Below are 12,819 nucleotides of genomic sequence, written 5' to 3' on the forward strand. Positions count from 1 at the left end.
GTACCTGAATTTTGGATTTACTTGGTGTGCAGCAGCACACATCACTTATTTTATAATATGGTATTTTACTTTCTGCACCTTTTTAAAAAAAAATAGTTTCTAGAATGCCTGCTATATTAAGAATCGGTAACTTGAATTCATTAGTGGGATACAACTCTTCTCCATCCCCATTCCTTGCTACACAGATTCCAATGGATTGATGAGAACCCTTTCCCGACTGCACCTTCCTTCTGTATCATATACTTCACTCTTGTCACACTTTGCACACTTCCTGTCCTATCTGTGTTCACGTCTTTTACACCTGTCCATGTCCTCTTGCTCTCCACACTACTTCAGTCCACGTTTTCTGAATTCCTCTCTCGTTCTCCTTTCATCCTCTCTACGTGCCTGCTTCCTCTCAGTGGGCTTCGGCTGACAGGCATTTGAGTTTTACCAGGGAATAGCAATGAATGTTCATGATCCACAGGAAGGTCACAGCTTGCTATTTACTCACACATTACACCTCATGTTCGGAGGTTACCCGAAGAAAGGCCAAACTTTAACACATTCTTCAGGACTCAAGGTGTAGAACATGGCTGGGAGCTGTGAGATATCTTGCAGTTTTAGCAGAACTGAGAATTCTTCTGTTTTTAGGTCCCCAGGTCCTATGTCCAGCTTTGCATTTCAGTTATTTCATGTTGCTTGTGTACTTTCTATTTCTCAGCGTTACATCAGATGTGTAAAGATGAGTATGTCTTATCTATGACCTGGGAGAAAACAGCTGCTGGTGAAATTGTCTATAACAAGTGTCCTCCAAATGCCACAGGTCAGTCTCACAGTTCCAAACTATCAGTGACTTCAAATCATTTGGCCATTTTATTTTCTCATTCTGTATTTTCCTTCTCATGCTTACTGTCTTCTTTTATTTTATGGCTGTATATCATATCGTATGTTAGACCACCTTCAGATTCCACAGGTCAGTCTCATGATTCGTATCATTAATGACTTACAATCATTTGCCGTTTCCATTCTCCCATCCTATAATTTCCTTCCTATTCTTTCTGCTAGTCTATTGTTTTATCGCTGTATGTCATTCCATTATATTACTACCTTCCTTAGCTCATTCTCTCGCTGTATTCCTTCGAATGTGCCTCTCTCTCTGTTCTTCTCACCCTCCCTGTTCTTACGCTGCTCTCTGTTTCCCTATAGGATCAGCTAGCCGCCGCTGTCTGCTGAGTCCCCAGGGTGTTGCGTACTGGAGTTCTCCAAGTTTTGCCCGCTGCATCTCTCATGACTACAGATATCTTCACCTTGCAGTAATTACAAGCTCTCCTCTTTGCTTCACTGTATTATTTTGTCATCCTTTATGTATGAGATCTCAGAAAAATCTCTGCAGCACAAAGCCCATGTCGCTGCTTTTATTTAAATCTCCCCTTTTTTTCAATGAACCGCTTTGCATGTTTTTACACTGCTTTCCCTGTGAATTGATATACATTATATATATATATTGGTTTTGTTTAAGGTTGTTTCTATATATATTTGTGTGTGTGTTCCTACTGCAGAATTTTTAAAAATGATAAGAAACGCTTACATTTTGAATGGGTAATTGATAACAGTCCTGAAGAAAGTAAAATCATAGTGTACAGTTAACAGAAAACAGACTCTTTCTGACTAGGCATTCTGGATGGATGCCGGCCTCACTTGTCACTATTTCAGAGGAATAATCTCTATTTCTATTTCCACTGTCTATGGTCTGGTGTCCCTCTTTTGGAACTGTAACAGAGACCTCTGCATGGTCCAGCCTTAGTGAGTCAGCCAACATGATTGGCGTACATGTATGCCATACTGGCATGCCCCTTCTTCCTTAGACAGGCCTACTTTTTTAGGTGGTGCCAGTGACACAGATTGCCCACCCTTTCCCAATTTATATACCTCCTTATGTTGAAAGGTATGCAAATCGATATATACATTTTCACAGAAGCGGAAGTATATCTTTCTTAGGCTTTCTATACTAAATTCAGTTGGTTAAACAAGTTCGCGTATTACGAATACCAATATAATTAACACATTCTGTTTTTAAATAAGACTGTCTGAGGCTACATCACTTTAAAAGATCAGGATATACAACAAAGGCACTGGAAACTCTCTGACCTTTGAGGCACACCACTGCCCCTATCTCTACTACTCAACGCCACAAAAGCAGTTATCAGCACACTACGTCTTCTAACCCACGACTTTGGCTCCTAAACCCCCACTACAACCTCTAACCCTGCACTAAAGCCTTTGTAACCCAATAAAGTCCATAACTCCCCTTACTCCTACTACAGCCCCTTACCCCCACCACTGCCCCTCTATCCCACCACTACAGCCTGTAACCCACAAAACAGCCTGCAACCCCAACTTCATCCCTTATCCACCTACTACAGCCCATAATCTGAACTTCAGCCCCATCACCCACTACTGCCCTTTACCCCCACTATATTCATGTGATCCATTGCTCCTCACAGGGGAAGAATTTGGGGGCTAGTGCACATGCATGTCACTTGATGAACTGTACCAATCAGTAACTTCTCATCTAGATGGATTAGATCGATGCTTCTCTGTGGGGAGCGTTTGGTGTCTTCATGTAGAATGTGAGGGCACAGAACGATGGTCTTGCAAAGATTGCAGGACCACAACAGGAAGTGCTTCAGAAAAGGCAGTTTTTACAAGTGTCAGGCTGCAGGGACAGTCTCTTTTCACCAGAACCAATACATTAAGCTGTAGTTGTTGTGGTGCTTAGAGTATCACTTTAAGGGCAGCAGCAAATAGCAGCAGCTATAACTCATACGTCAGGATGTGTTGATGTGGCCCAAAGATTATTGGAACCTTGGGCCTAACTGCAGTCTTTAATCCTAGTCTTAGTCTTAAAAATAAAAGCACATATTAATATATTAATCTCAGGAGTTCTTGACACTCTATAGCAGCAATACAAACTAACTTTTTTTCCTCAACGTGCCAGCACGGCAATTAAACCTGAATACTGAGGTTTAAGTTTGGAATTAACAACTCATACAGTTGTCCAAACTAATTAACATCTTTTGTTTTAAAAGAACACAACAACAGAGAGTTCAATGATACAAAAAGTTTTTTATTGAAAATACATAATTTCTAGTAAATTAAAACACACTGGTGTTCGGTGGTGCTTCACCTAACTAATGACCTATTCCCACCTGCAGTTTGCACGCATCTCACATGCTGCTTTGGCACAGTTTACATCAGAATTACATCCGTCTTTCATCCAGTTTTGGTGCAGCTTTGTATGTATATCAATGGACATGCATTTTTCATCAGGTTTCTGTTCATCCAGCTGCACCAAAACTGCATGTAAACTGTGCCAAAGATGCGTACAAGGGGATACTCAACTTGTAATATGATTACATGCCAGACTGAAATTGTATGAGGAGCATCTCCTCCTCCTCCGATATTGTATGAGGACCATCTCCTACTCCTCTCTCCCAGCATCCCCTTCTCCTCTCCCCTGGCATCGCCTTCTCTTCTCCCCCAGCATCTCCTCCTCCTCTCCCCCAGCATCTTCCTTTCTCTACCCACAGCATCTTCTCCTTCTCTACCCACAGCATCTTCCCTTCTCTACCCACAATATCTTCTCCTCCTCTCACCCAGCATCTCCTCCTCCTCTCCCCCAGCACCTCCTCCTCCTTTCCCCCTAGCATCTCGTCCTCCTCTCCCCATCACATCACCCTCCCCCAGCATCTCCTCCTCCTCTCCCACAGCATCTCCTCCTCCTCACCTCCAGCATCTCCTCCTCCTCTCCTCCTCCTCTCCCCCCAGCATCTCCTGCTCCTCTCCACAGCATCTTCTCTTCCTCTCCCCCCAGCATCTCCTCCTCCTCTCCCCACAGCATCTCCTCCTCCTCTCCCCCAGCATCTCCTCTTCCTCTCCTCCAGCATCTCTTCCTCCTCTCCCCCAGCATCTCCTGCTCCTCTCCCCCAGCATCTCCTCCTCCTCTCTACCAACAGCATCTACTCTTCCTCTCCCCCAGCATCTTCTCTTCCTCTCCCCCCCAGCATCTCCTCCTCCTCTTCTCCTCCAGCATCTCCTCCTCCTCTTCTCCCCACAGCATCTCTTCCTCCTCTCCCTCCAGCATCTTCCCTACTCTACCCACAGCATCTCCTCATCCTCTCCCCCAGCACCCTCTCCTCCTCTCCTCCCAGCATCTCCTCATCCTCTCCCCCCAGCATATCCTCCTCCTCTCTCCCTTTCCCCCCAGCATCTCCTCCTCCTCTCCCCCAGCATCCGATTCCATTACGCTACTGTGGGGGTGTGGGCGCGAGGGAGCACTGACTGACTTGCTGTTCTAGGACTGCTTCCTCCGCTGATGCCGTCGGGAGACAGGAAATGCTGTCTATCAGGCAGTGGTGGTGGGTGTGGTGCTGGAACACCACGTAAGTCATTGCTCTGTCGCAACCCTCCATCCCACCCAGCCACCCACTAACGATACGAAAGCAGAGTAGGCGCCTGCCATTTTGGGCATGCAGGTGCCTACTCTGCATTGCCGCCGGGTGGCCTAAGGCTGCCGACCCCGGCGACCTATGGCTGCGGGCCCACAGAGAGGGCTCGGCTTGCCAGCTGTGGCATGTGTTCCATAGGTTTGCCATCACTGCTCTATAGCAAAGTTTACCCACATGTATATATTTTAGAAAAAATAGATATCTGTATTAAACCCATAACCTATAAATGTACCTTGGCTCTGAATTCAGATTATAGAACAATGATGACGAAGCATAGCAGCAGTATTTTCCAACAGAGCTTATTCACTAAAGTATAAATTGCCGGGTATTCAAAATAAATTAAACGAAAAACTTCCAGCACCATCACCACTTCAACCTGCCATCCTCCCAGAATACTTTGGCAAGCCTTTTTGGAGCAGTTTGACAACTTACCAGAGTCCGTAAGCTATAGTGGGTATAGTATTTGTAGTGGTCCTTTAAACTGAATTTAAAATTTTAGGCCAAAATAGCAAACTGTGAACATAGCTGACTTTGAGAATGTTTTGAATTCTGCTACAGCACCCTAGAATTTAAAATTGACTTTACATTCCTGACAGCTCATACTTTAATGGATTCTTCTGTAAGACGAGAGTCCATGATATATAACGTTTGGTCTTGATACATATCAAATAAATCCTACCTTGTACTGCAAAGAAATCAGAGAGCTGATTTTTAATCAGCTGTACTCCTGTAGAGACAAAGGCCGTATCACACAATCATCTAAAGGTCGCTCATCTTATATATGAAATCATTTACAACATTACAGAGAATAAGACAGCCAGCAGAATAAATATACCAGGATCGTTTTAAGCACACTAGGAGGCCAGTATCATAGTGAATAAGCATAATGTAATCGCCATCCTATTGAAACATTTCAATTGTGCATCAATTGGTAATAAATATAGGATGCTAGAGAAATGAGAGGAGAAAATTGGAAAAGGAGAGTGTTATTACAAGGACCTTGGTTACACAAAATATATCCTTTCTGTGTTCTCCCTCCCCCACTCTGAATCCCTTTTCAAATGCCTCAATGGAAATCATTTGCGGCTCAGAGCCGTGTTATGCTACAAACAGCCTGAGTGGTGGACAATTCAGATATTCTAATAGTATATACATTGAAATGTTTCTCCACTCCATAGTTTTTCAAGTCATTCATCTCCTGTGAGACCCTGGTTTGTTATGTTGGATAATGGATTATGTTTTTGTCAAAGTGTGAAAGACACAAATGATGGCTTTCCCTTAGGACCCTATAATCCTATGAAAAATTATTATATTCCTGGTAACGTACAAAGATATAGAGAAGCTTGCGACTCTATTTATTTTTGTATGTTGTGTTTTTTGTGTTTTTTTTAATTAATGCACTAGTGCTATGGGAATAAATGGTCCTTGGGTGTTTTTGTGGCATGCTGTTTAACAGAAATATACATACATATAGGAGTAAATTTGCTGAATGCAGAAGATTGGACAAAAGTGACAGAAAAATGGGGCACAAAAGCACAGGGATAGTAGATAGGGACAGAACAAGATAAATGAGACAAAAAAAAATATTGCATTCACTATATGTCACTATTTAGTAGATGGACTAAGAAGAATTGAGAAAAGAGTTAGAATCTGGCATATAAGAATAAAGTAAAGGAGAGAATTAAAAAGAAAGGCGGAGAAGTACAGGGCAGATGGTGAGGGTGCAGGGGTAAGGCTAAAGAAACAGTCGGGTAGGATAATGTAGATGGAGTGGGTGAAGGAATTCACATAGGCATGGGACGACTATCTTAAAAGCAATTAACCAAATCCGTTTTAAACCATCAAAGTGGCCTGACTGGATGGACCCATTGATCCTTATCCATGACCAAAAGTTATGGCAGTGTAAGGGTTTAGTAGGGACAGAGAAAAAAAGGGTGGATGGAAGAGATAAAAGAAAATAAGAGCTGGGTAGAGGAGATTGTGAAAAAAATATGTCAGAGAACCAGGCTGTATAGGAAAGATATCCAGAAAAGTCAAATGGGAGACAGGAAGATTTAAGACTTACAGAGCTACATGCATGGAGAAAGATAAGGACGGAACCATAATATGAAAAGAAGGACTACAAGATTATTCTATCAGAGGAGTAAGGCAGAAAGAGAATATTGCAGTTGTGGGTTAAAGGATGAAGATAATGATCAACTCAGATTATCATTTGCATACTGGTTTATCCAGGACATTACAGTGTTCCTCTTCCCATCTTGTGTCTCAGCAGCCTTTTCCAGCATTAGCTGACTTTCCAGCCCACTTCGTCAGGACACCACTGTTATAAATAGTTTTGGATGGGTATTTCTACTCAATTGCCAAGTATACAAACATCGTGGTTGTAATTCTGTTCATCGTACAGGATTATAGAAGCCTTGACTTGAAGCCTAGATTCATGAGTCTTAGAGAAAAAAAAAATATATACAAAACTAAAACAATCCATGCAAGTATCTGTAAAAAAATATTATCAAGGGTTTTACAGACACTTCTCTCCAAAAATCTAACATTAGGTTGATATTTATGAATAACATCTGAAACTTTTTGGGATGTTTTGTATCCATTTCGTTAGATTGTTTACTACAGAGAGTCTCTGTGTAAGTGCTGACAGAGGACGTATGTACTAGTTATTTAGATATTCAAATATCGAAATCAAGTGCAAAGTGGATGTAAGAGAGAAAATGGCAGACGTTAGTCTTGTCAAATAAAATAGTTATAGGAACACTCCATTGACATATATATATATAAACAAAAAATGATATTTAGAATCTATACCAGCACTCAAGGATTCAGTATGCAGTTTATTCAAGTAGTTTGCTTTGTGATGGAATCACTTGAATAAACTGAATTTGAATATGAACACCTAGAGTGCTTGTATGGATTCATATATCTTTTTGTATACATTCTGTATACATTACTAAGAGCCGGGCACTTTAAAATGTTTGTATTACTGCTTTGACTGATATATATACCGTCAAAGAAAACCTACATAGTTTGTCTTTTTCTTTATGTATTCTTGTCTTATAGATATATGAAAAAACACTACTATCTGCAGCCGTGGCATTTTTCACAGCTAGTGGATTGACCAATCAGAGGCTCCTCATTGAGAAGCCTCTGTGCTGGAGGTGCAAGCTTGCAGGCCATTCATAGACTTTTCAATGAGCTGTAATAAAGATCAGTTGTCTGGTGCACCCTAGCCCACCCCGCCAGCCACTTCTGATAGCTCTGTCAAGCTAATGGAATAGGAAAAATTCAAAACAAATTCCAGACTCCAGACACATAAAGCATTCAGCAATTTGAAGTGCTATATGTGTTTCAGAAACACAGTAGTAGAAATTTGCTAACTGAAAAATTAAAGAAACATATGCCTAGAGAAGGTAATGGTCACAGCAGCAACCTGTAGGTAGAGAAACAATGTGTTATCTCTTTTGTATAAAGCATTGCTTCTGAATGTCTCGGTTAAGAGTTCAGTTCTAGATATTTAATGTTTTGGGTTGAAATTCACTCTCACCCATGCATAGAATTAAAGCTAGACATCAATTGCGATGATACAATTTTAAATCGACTTCTGCTTTAATAATGTTCTCTCTTTGTCAAAACCCTGTCCAACTGTTTTTCAGGGGGAAAAAAAAAGTGTTAATTTTAGTAAAATTGATTTTTTATGAGTTTTGCGTCTCAGAAACCAGTTGATGAAATTTGATGAAACGAGGGAGCGGAAATTCCAATCTGGAATGGCAGAAAGCTGGCAGACTGCTTTTTGAGTGTATTCCCTTAAGTTATAAGCAACTGACAAAAGTGGATTAACATTGAATGTCCTGTCAAATTCGTGATTGTAATATACCTGCCTTCATTTACATGGTTTAACTTTCCACTGGGTGTCCTGTCAATCATTTCTGTAAATCCTTTGAATGGCTTGCACAATCTCCTGTTTAACTTTCTTAGCTCCCCTTTGGAGTGGCTGCATTGCACTCAGCCTTTCATTAGATTTTCTTTCCTGTCTATACTCTAGCCTTTCTCCACTGTCTTCTTCTTTCTTTTTTTTTTTACTTTTTACGATGTTTAGGGCAGATGATTGTGACAGAGCTAGGAAACATTATGGCAGTTCAGATAATATTATATTAGAACTTACCAGATATTCAACCAATCTTTATAAAGGAGTTAAAGGTATATATACTCCAATTTCCAAATTCAAAATAAATGAATACAGTTTAGTAGATACACCCCAAATGAAAATGTGCATACATTTAATTATATCTAAAAACAGCTTGAAATGCTTCCAATCTCTTGTCTGCATGCTTTGCAAGCCCTTCTCTTCTAACTCCACCCAGACTTTCTGTGACTGTCCAATCACAGACTTCCCAATACAGCTCAATGAGAAGTCTTTGTAAGGCAGGTGCTCTGAGTAATTGCTGCCTCTTGAGTTCAGTGCAAATAAGCTAACCAAAACAGGAAGTAACAGGACCTGTTGTTTGAAATTAACCAAATGAATTTATAATAGTTCATTTATAATAGTATAATTTGATAGAGTCCTAACCTCAACATCTGAGGAAAGGGATTTAGGGGTGATTATTTCTGATGGCTTAAAGGTAGGCAGACAATGTAATAGAGCAGCAGGAAATGCTAGCAGAATGCTTGGTTGTGTAGGGAGAGGTATTAGCAGTAGAAAGAGGGAAGTGCTCATGCCATTGTACAGAACACTGGTGAAACCTCACTTGGAGTATTGTACGCAGTACTGGAGACCGTATCTTCAGAAGGATATTGATACTTTAGAGAGAGTTCAGAGAAGGGCTACTAAACTGGTTCATGGATTGCAGGATAAAACTTACCAGGAAAGGTTAAAGGATCTTAACATGTATAGCTTGGAGGAAAGACGAGCCAGGGGGGATATGATAGAAACATTTAAATACATAAAGGGAATCAACACAGTAAAGGAGGAGACTATATTTAAAAGAAGAAAAACTACCACTGTCGGTTTCGGTGATACTTCAATTTTGATAGAACAAGAGGACATAGTCTTAAATTAGAGGGACAAAGGTTTAAACATAATATAAGGAAGTATTACTTTACTGAGAGGGTAGTGGATGCATGAAATAGCCTTCCAGCTGAAGTGGTAGAGGTTAACACAGTAAAGGAGTTTAAGCATGCGTGGGATAGGCATAAGGCTATCCTAACTATAAGATAAGGCCAGGGACTAATGAAAGTATTTAGAAAATTGGGCAGACTAGATGGCCGAATCGTTCTTATCCGCTGTCACATTCTATGTTTCTATTGAAATCTGTACTTTGTTTCAAAATCTAAAAAATAGGACACACTTTTCACACATAAAGCTTTTCAGCAATCTAAAGTGCTTTACGGGTCTGGAGTAACCCTTTAATTTAGAAAGGCAAGAATCTGACAGACATAGGTTTCTGTAGATTGAATTTCAGAAGATTTAAATCTACATGTTGCTTTGTTTTACAAATGGAAAATGTTTTACAGCAATAAGAGGTATCTCGTTTTCATTCTAACAGTGTTATAGATTAGAATCCCAATTTGATTTGGATGGACATAATTAAATAACCACATTTCAACTGGATTAGCATTTCTCATATTTACTAAAGGCAAATTCAGTTGAAATGTTAGTAATTTTAACTGAAAGAGCACATCTGACACAGCGGACAAGACCCATATCTAGTATCCCTTTTTAAATGTTTGCAAGAAATAGATTGCCAGATTATAGTCCCCATTTTCTTATTGTATTTAATGTATTGTCTTAATATTTTGTCAACTCTCTAAACATGATAAAGGTCTTCCACGACTGATCTGGCTGAGCTCATGAGATGCTTCTGTAAAATTGTATAACGTTGTAATATGCTGAAACATAACCCATATGCATAACCCATAACACATGCTTTCTACTATGTTTGGTACAACAGCCGGATTGGTCAGTTTTTACTGGATACTTATTACTTCTACATGCTGTCAGTTGGCAAATAAAAAGCAATGCTTGGCAGTATGTAAAATGCATAGTACCAGAGGGATATCAATTAATTAATCATGTAGGGAATCTCATAAAACATTTCATGATTAATTCATTGAAAGCTCTTCAGCAAAATGTTGTATATTGTGTAGGGCGTCACTTTTCATGTAAGATGTAGAATAGACTGTGTATATGCACAAGAATGAAAATGACCAATTTACCAATGCTATTTGAGCAGGCTCAGTTTCAGGCTTTTTATTTTTTTGTTCGAACACCGCTGTATCACATTTTTATTTAGACTTATTATAGGCATACTCTATGCATTTAAAACAGTTTCATCTTAATGAAATGGTTTTGGCACATATAAGTTTTTTTGGACAGTGTAAATCAGAGCCATTTCTGAGAACTGGCAGTGATTACATTTTACAAAAAACATGATTCTTGTACTCAAATATATTTTTTAAACCACTGTTTAGCAGATATAGCCCATATGAAACCATGTTTGCATTTAATTATAAATGTTTCCGTTGGGTTTATACTAAAAACAACTTCCACATGCTTGCCACCAGCCTTTGCAAGCCCTCCCATTCTAACCCCACCCAGACTTTCTGTGTCTGTCCAATCACAGACTTCCAAATGCAGCTCAATGAGATACGTTGGGCAAGTGACATATTTACCTCTACTGAACTAAGAAACCAGGCAGTAACAGGATCTGTTTTTTGATTGACAGCCAGGGGGTATAACAAGGTTAATTTATAAAAGTGCCAATTTCTATTAAAATCTGCACTTTTACCAAAATGAAAGAAGAGGACACCCTCTTCACACATAGAGCATTTAAACAAGCTCAGTGCTCTAGGTACATGGAGTATGCGTTTAGGTTGTTATGGGGCCGTACAGTCCGGGCACCTCCTCACCGTTAGGGGTTACATCACCTAAATAGCTTAATGCCAGAGTTGGGTTTTTAGCAGCTGGCACTTCTGCCTCACAGTTTAAGTTCCTCTCTCAGTAGTGCAGTACAATGAAGTGTTAGCTGGGTGGATTACGTTTGAAAATTCAGAGTTTAGTGAATAACCGTGCATGATTGCTTTTCTTGGCTCTTCTAATAATATATTTAGTGTGTCTCATTTCTTCTCCCCTCTGTCTCATGCCTTAATGACCCAGAGGGAGGAGGTGTTGCATTTTGGTATCATTGTTTCAAATTATTGCAGTTCAAAAAGGGAAATAATAAGTACAGACATCTCTTATGTTACCAGGACAGCAGTTAAACCATGCGTCTCTCCTAATGAGTGTTCCTAACAATATTTCACTCTCACATCTCAAGTACCACCCTAACAAACTTTTTTTTTTGCACGGGGGCCCCTATTATCGTTAAATACCTATTAGTTCCGGTGACGAGCTTGGCATGCATGCCAGGCGTGGGAGAAGCGTAGTTAGGATTAAGCGACATGGCTTTCATTCCTGCGCACACCACCAATTAGCTTCTCATTAGTGGGAACAGCCGCTGGCGTTTGTATTTCGCCCCTCTCCATGCATCGCCTCCCGCCTCTAAGCAAGGAAAAGGTCAATGTCGCCGGCATGTCCCAGCAGAATGCTTCCCAGGAGTAAATCATCTCTTGTTAGGGGGAGAGTTGAAAGGAGAAGCCGTCAGGGCTGCATAATATTAGCGAAGTCAAAGAAGGGACAACAGCAGGAACCAAGTGTTGCAATAGATACAGATCAAAAACCTTTGTTACATGTATCTAGTGGTATTCCTGACATTCAATAATATAGATCTGCTGTTAATTCACGTGTTTTGGACTGCAGCTTTTCTGCTGTCTTTTCTTTATCTATCTCAGGGCAATATTTTTTGTTTTTGTGTTCTTTTGCAGTGAATATGGATAGCAAGTGAGGCTGACTAGAGATATGGAATGCAATGATTTCGAGATTCCATGTAAACTTAAATCTTATCAAAGAATTCAACCCCAGTAGAGAGCAGAGAGGAAGAGCGATCACACTATGAATATTTAGAATGTTATGTAGCAAAGTCTGGGTATAGAACTCTGCATGCAGATTACTGCAGTACTCAGAAACCTGTTGCTGACTCTGTATGCAAAGGTTTATTGTATCAGGGTTTTATTTTTATTTCAAGTCGCATACAAATACAGTTATATAAATCCGTGACATACCCCAAAATATTTATCAAGAGTTGGTTTAATCCTTCACTGCAAAACTGAAACAAATATGTTGCCCCCTGCTGGAAGATTGTATCTTAATTTTAAAAAGATAAAAACAAGAAATGTTGAAAATGGAATTGATACTGCCAAATGATTCATATACTTAAAGTCCCACTCC

At 40.1% G+C, this 12,819-nt stretch overlaps 1 protein-coding gene across 9 annotated transcripts in view; it reads left to right on the forward strand.

Annotated features, from left to right (window-relative positions):
- ADGRB2 (adhesion G protein-coupled receptor B2) overlaps positions 1-12,819 on the forward strand; it is a 433,339-nt gene that overhangs the window by 317,061 nt on the left and 103,459 nt on the right. For all 9 annotated transcript variants that reach the window (XM_063456181.1, XM_063456223.1, XM_063456232.1 and 6 more), the window contains 2 exons: positions 704-805; positions 1,189-1,295. In XM_063456181.1, the coding sequence (XP_063312251.1) occupies positions 704-805; positions 1,189-1,295 (209 nt within the window). The remainder of the gene's footprint in view (positions 1-703; positions 806-1,188; positions 1,296-12,819) is intronic.

Source organism: Pelobates fuscus, chromosome 1 (genome assembly GCF_036172605.1).
Source record: "Pelobates fuscus isolate aPelFus1 chromosome 1, aPelFus1.pri, whole genome shotgun sequence".
Lineage (NCBI taxonomy): Eukaryota > Metazoa > Chordata > Amphibia > Anura > Pelobatidae > Pelobates > Pelobates fuscus.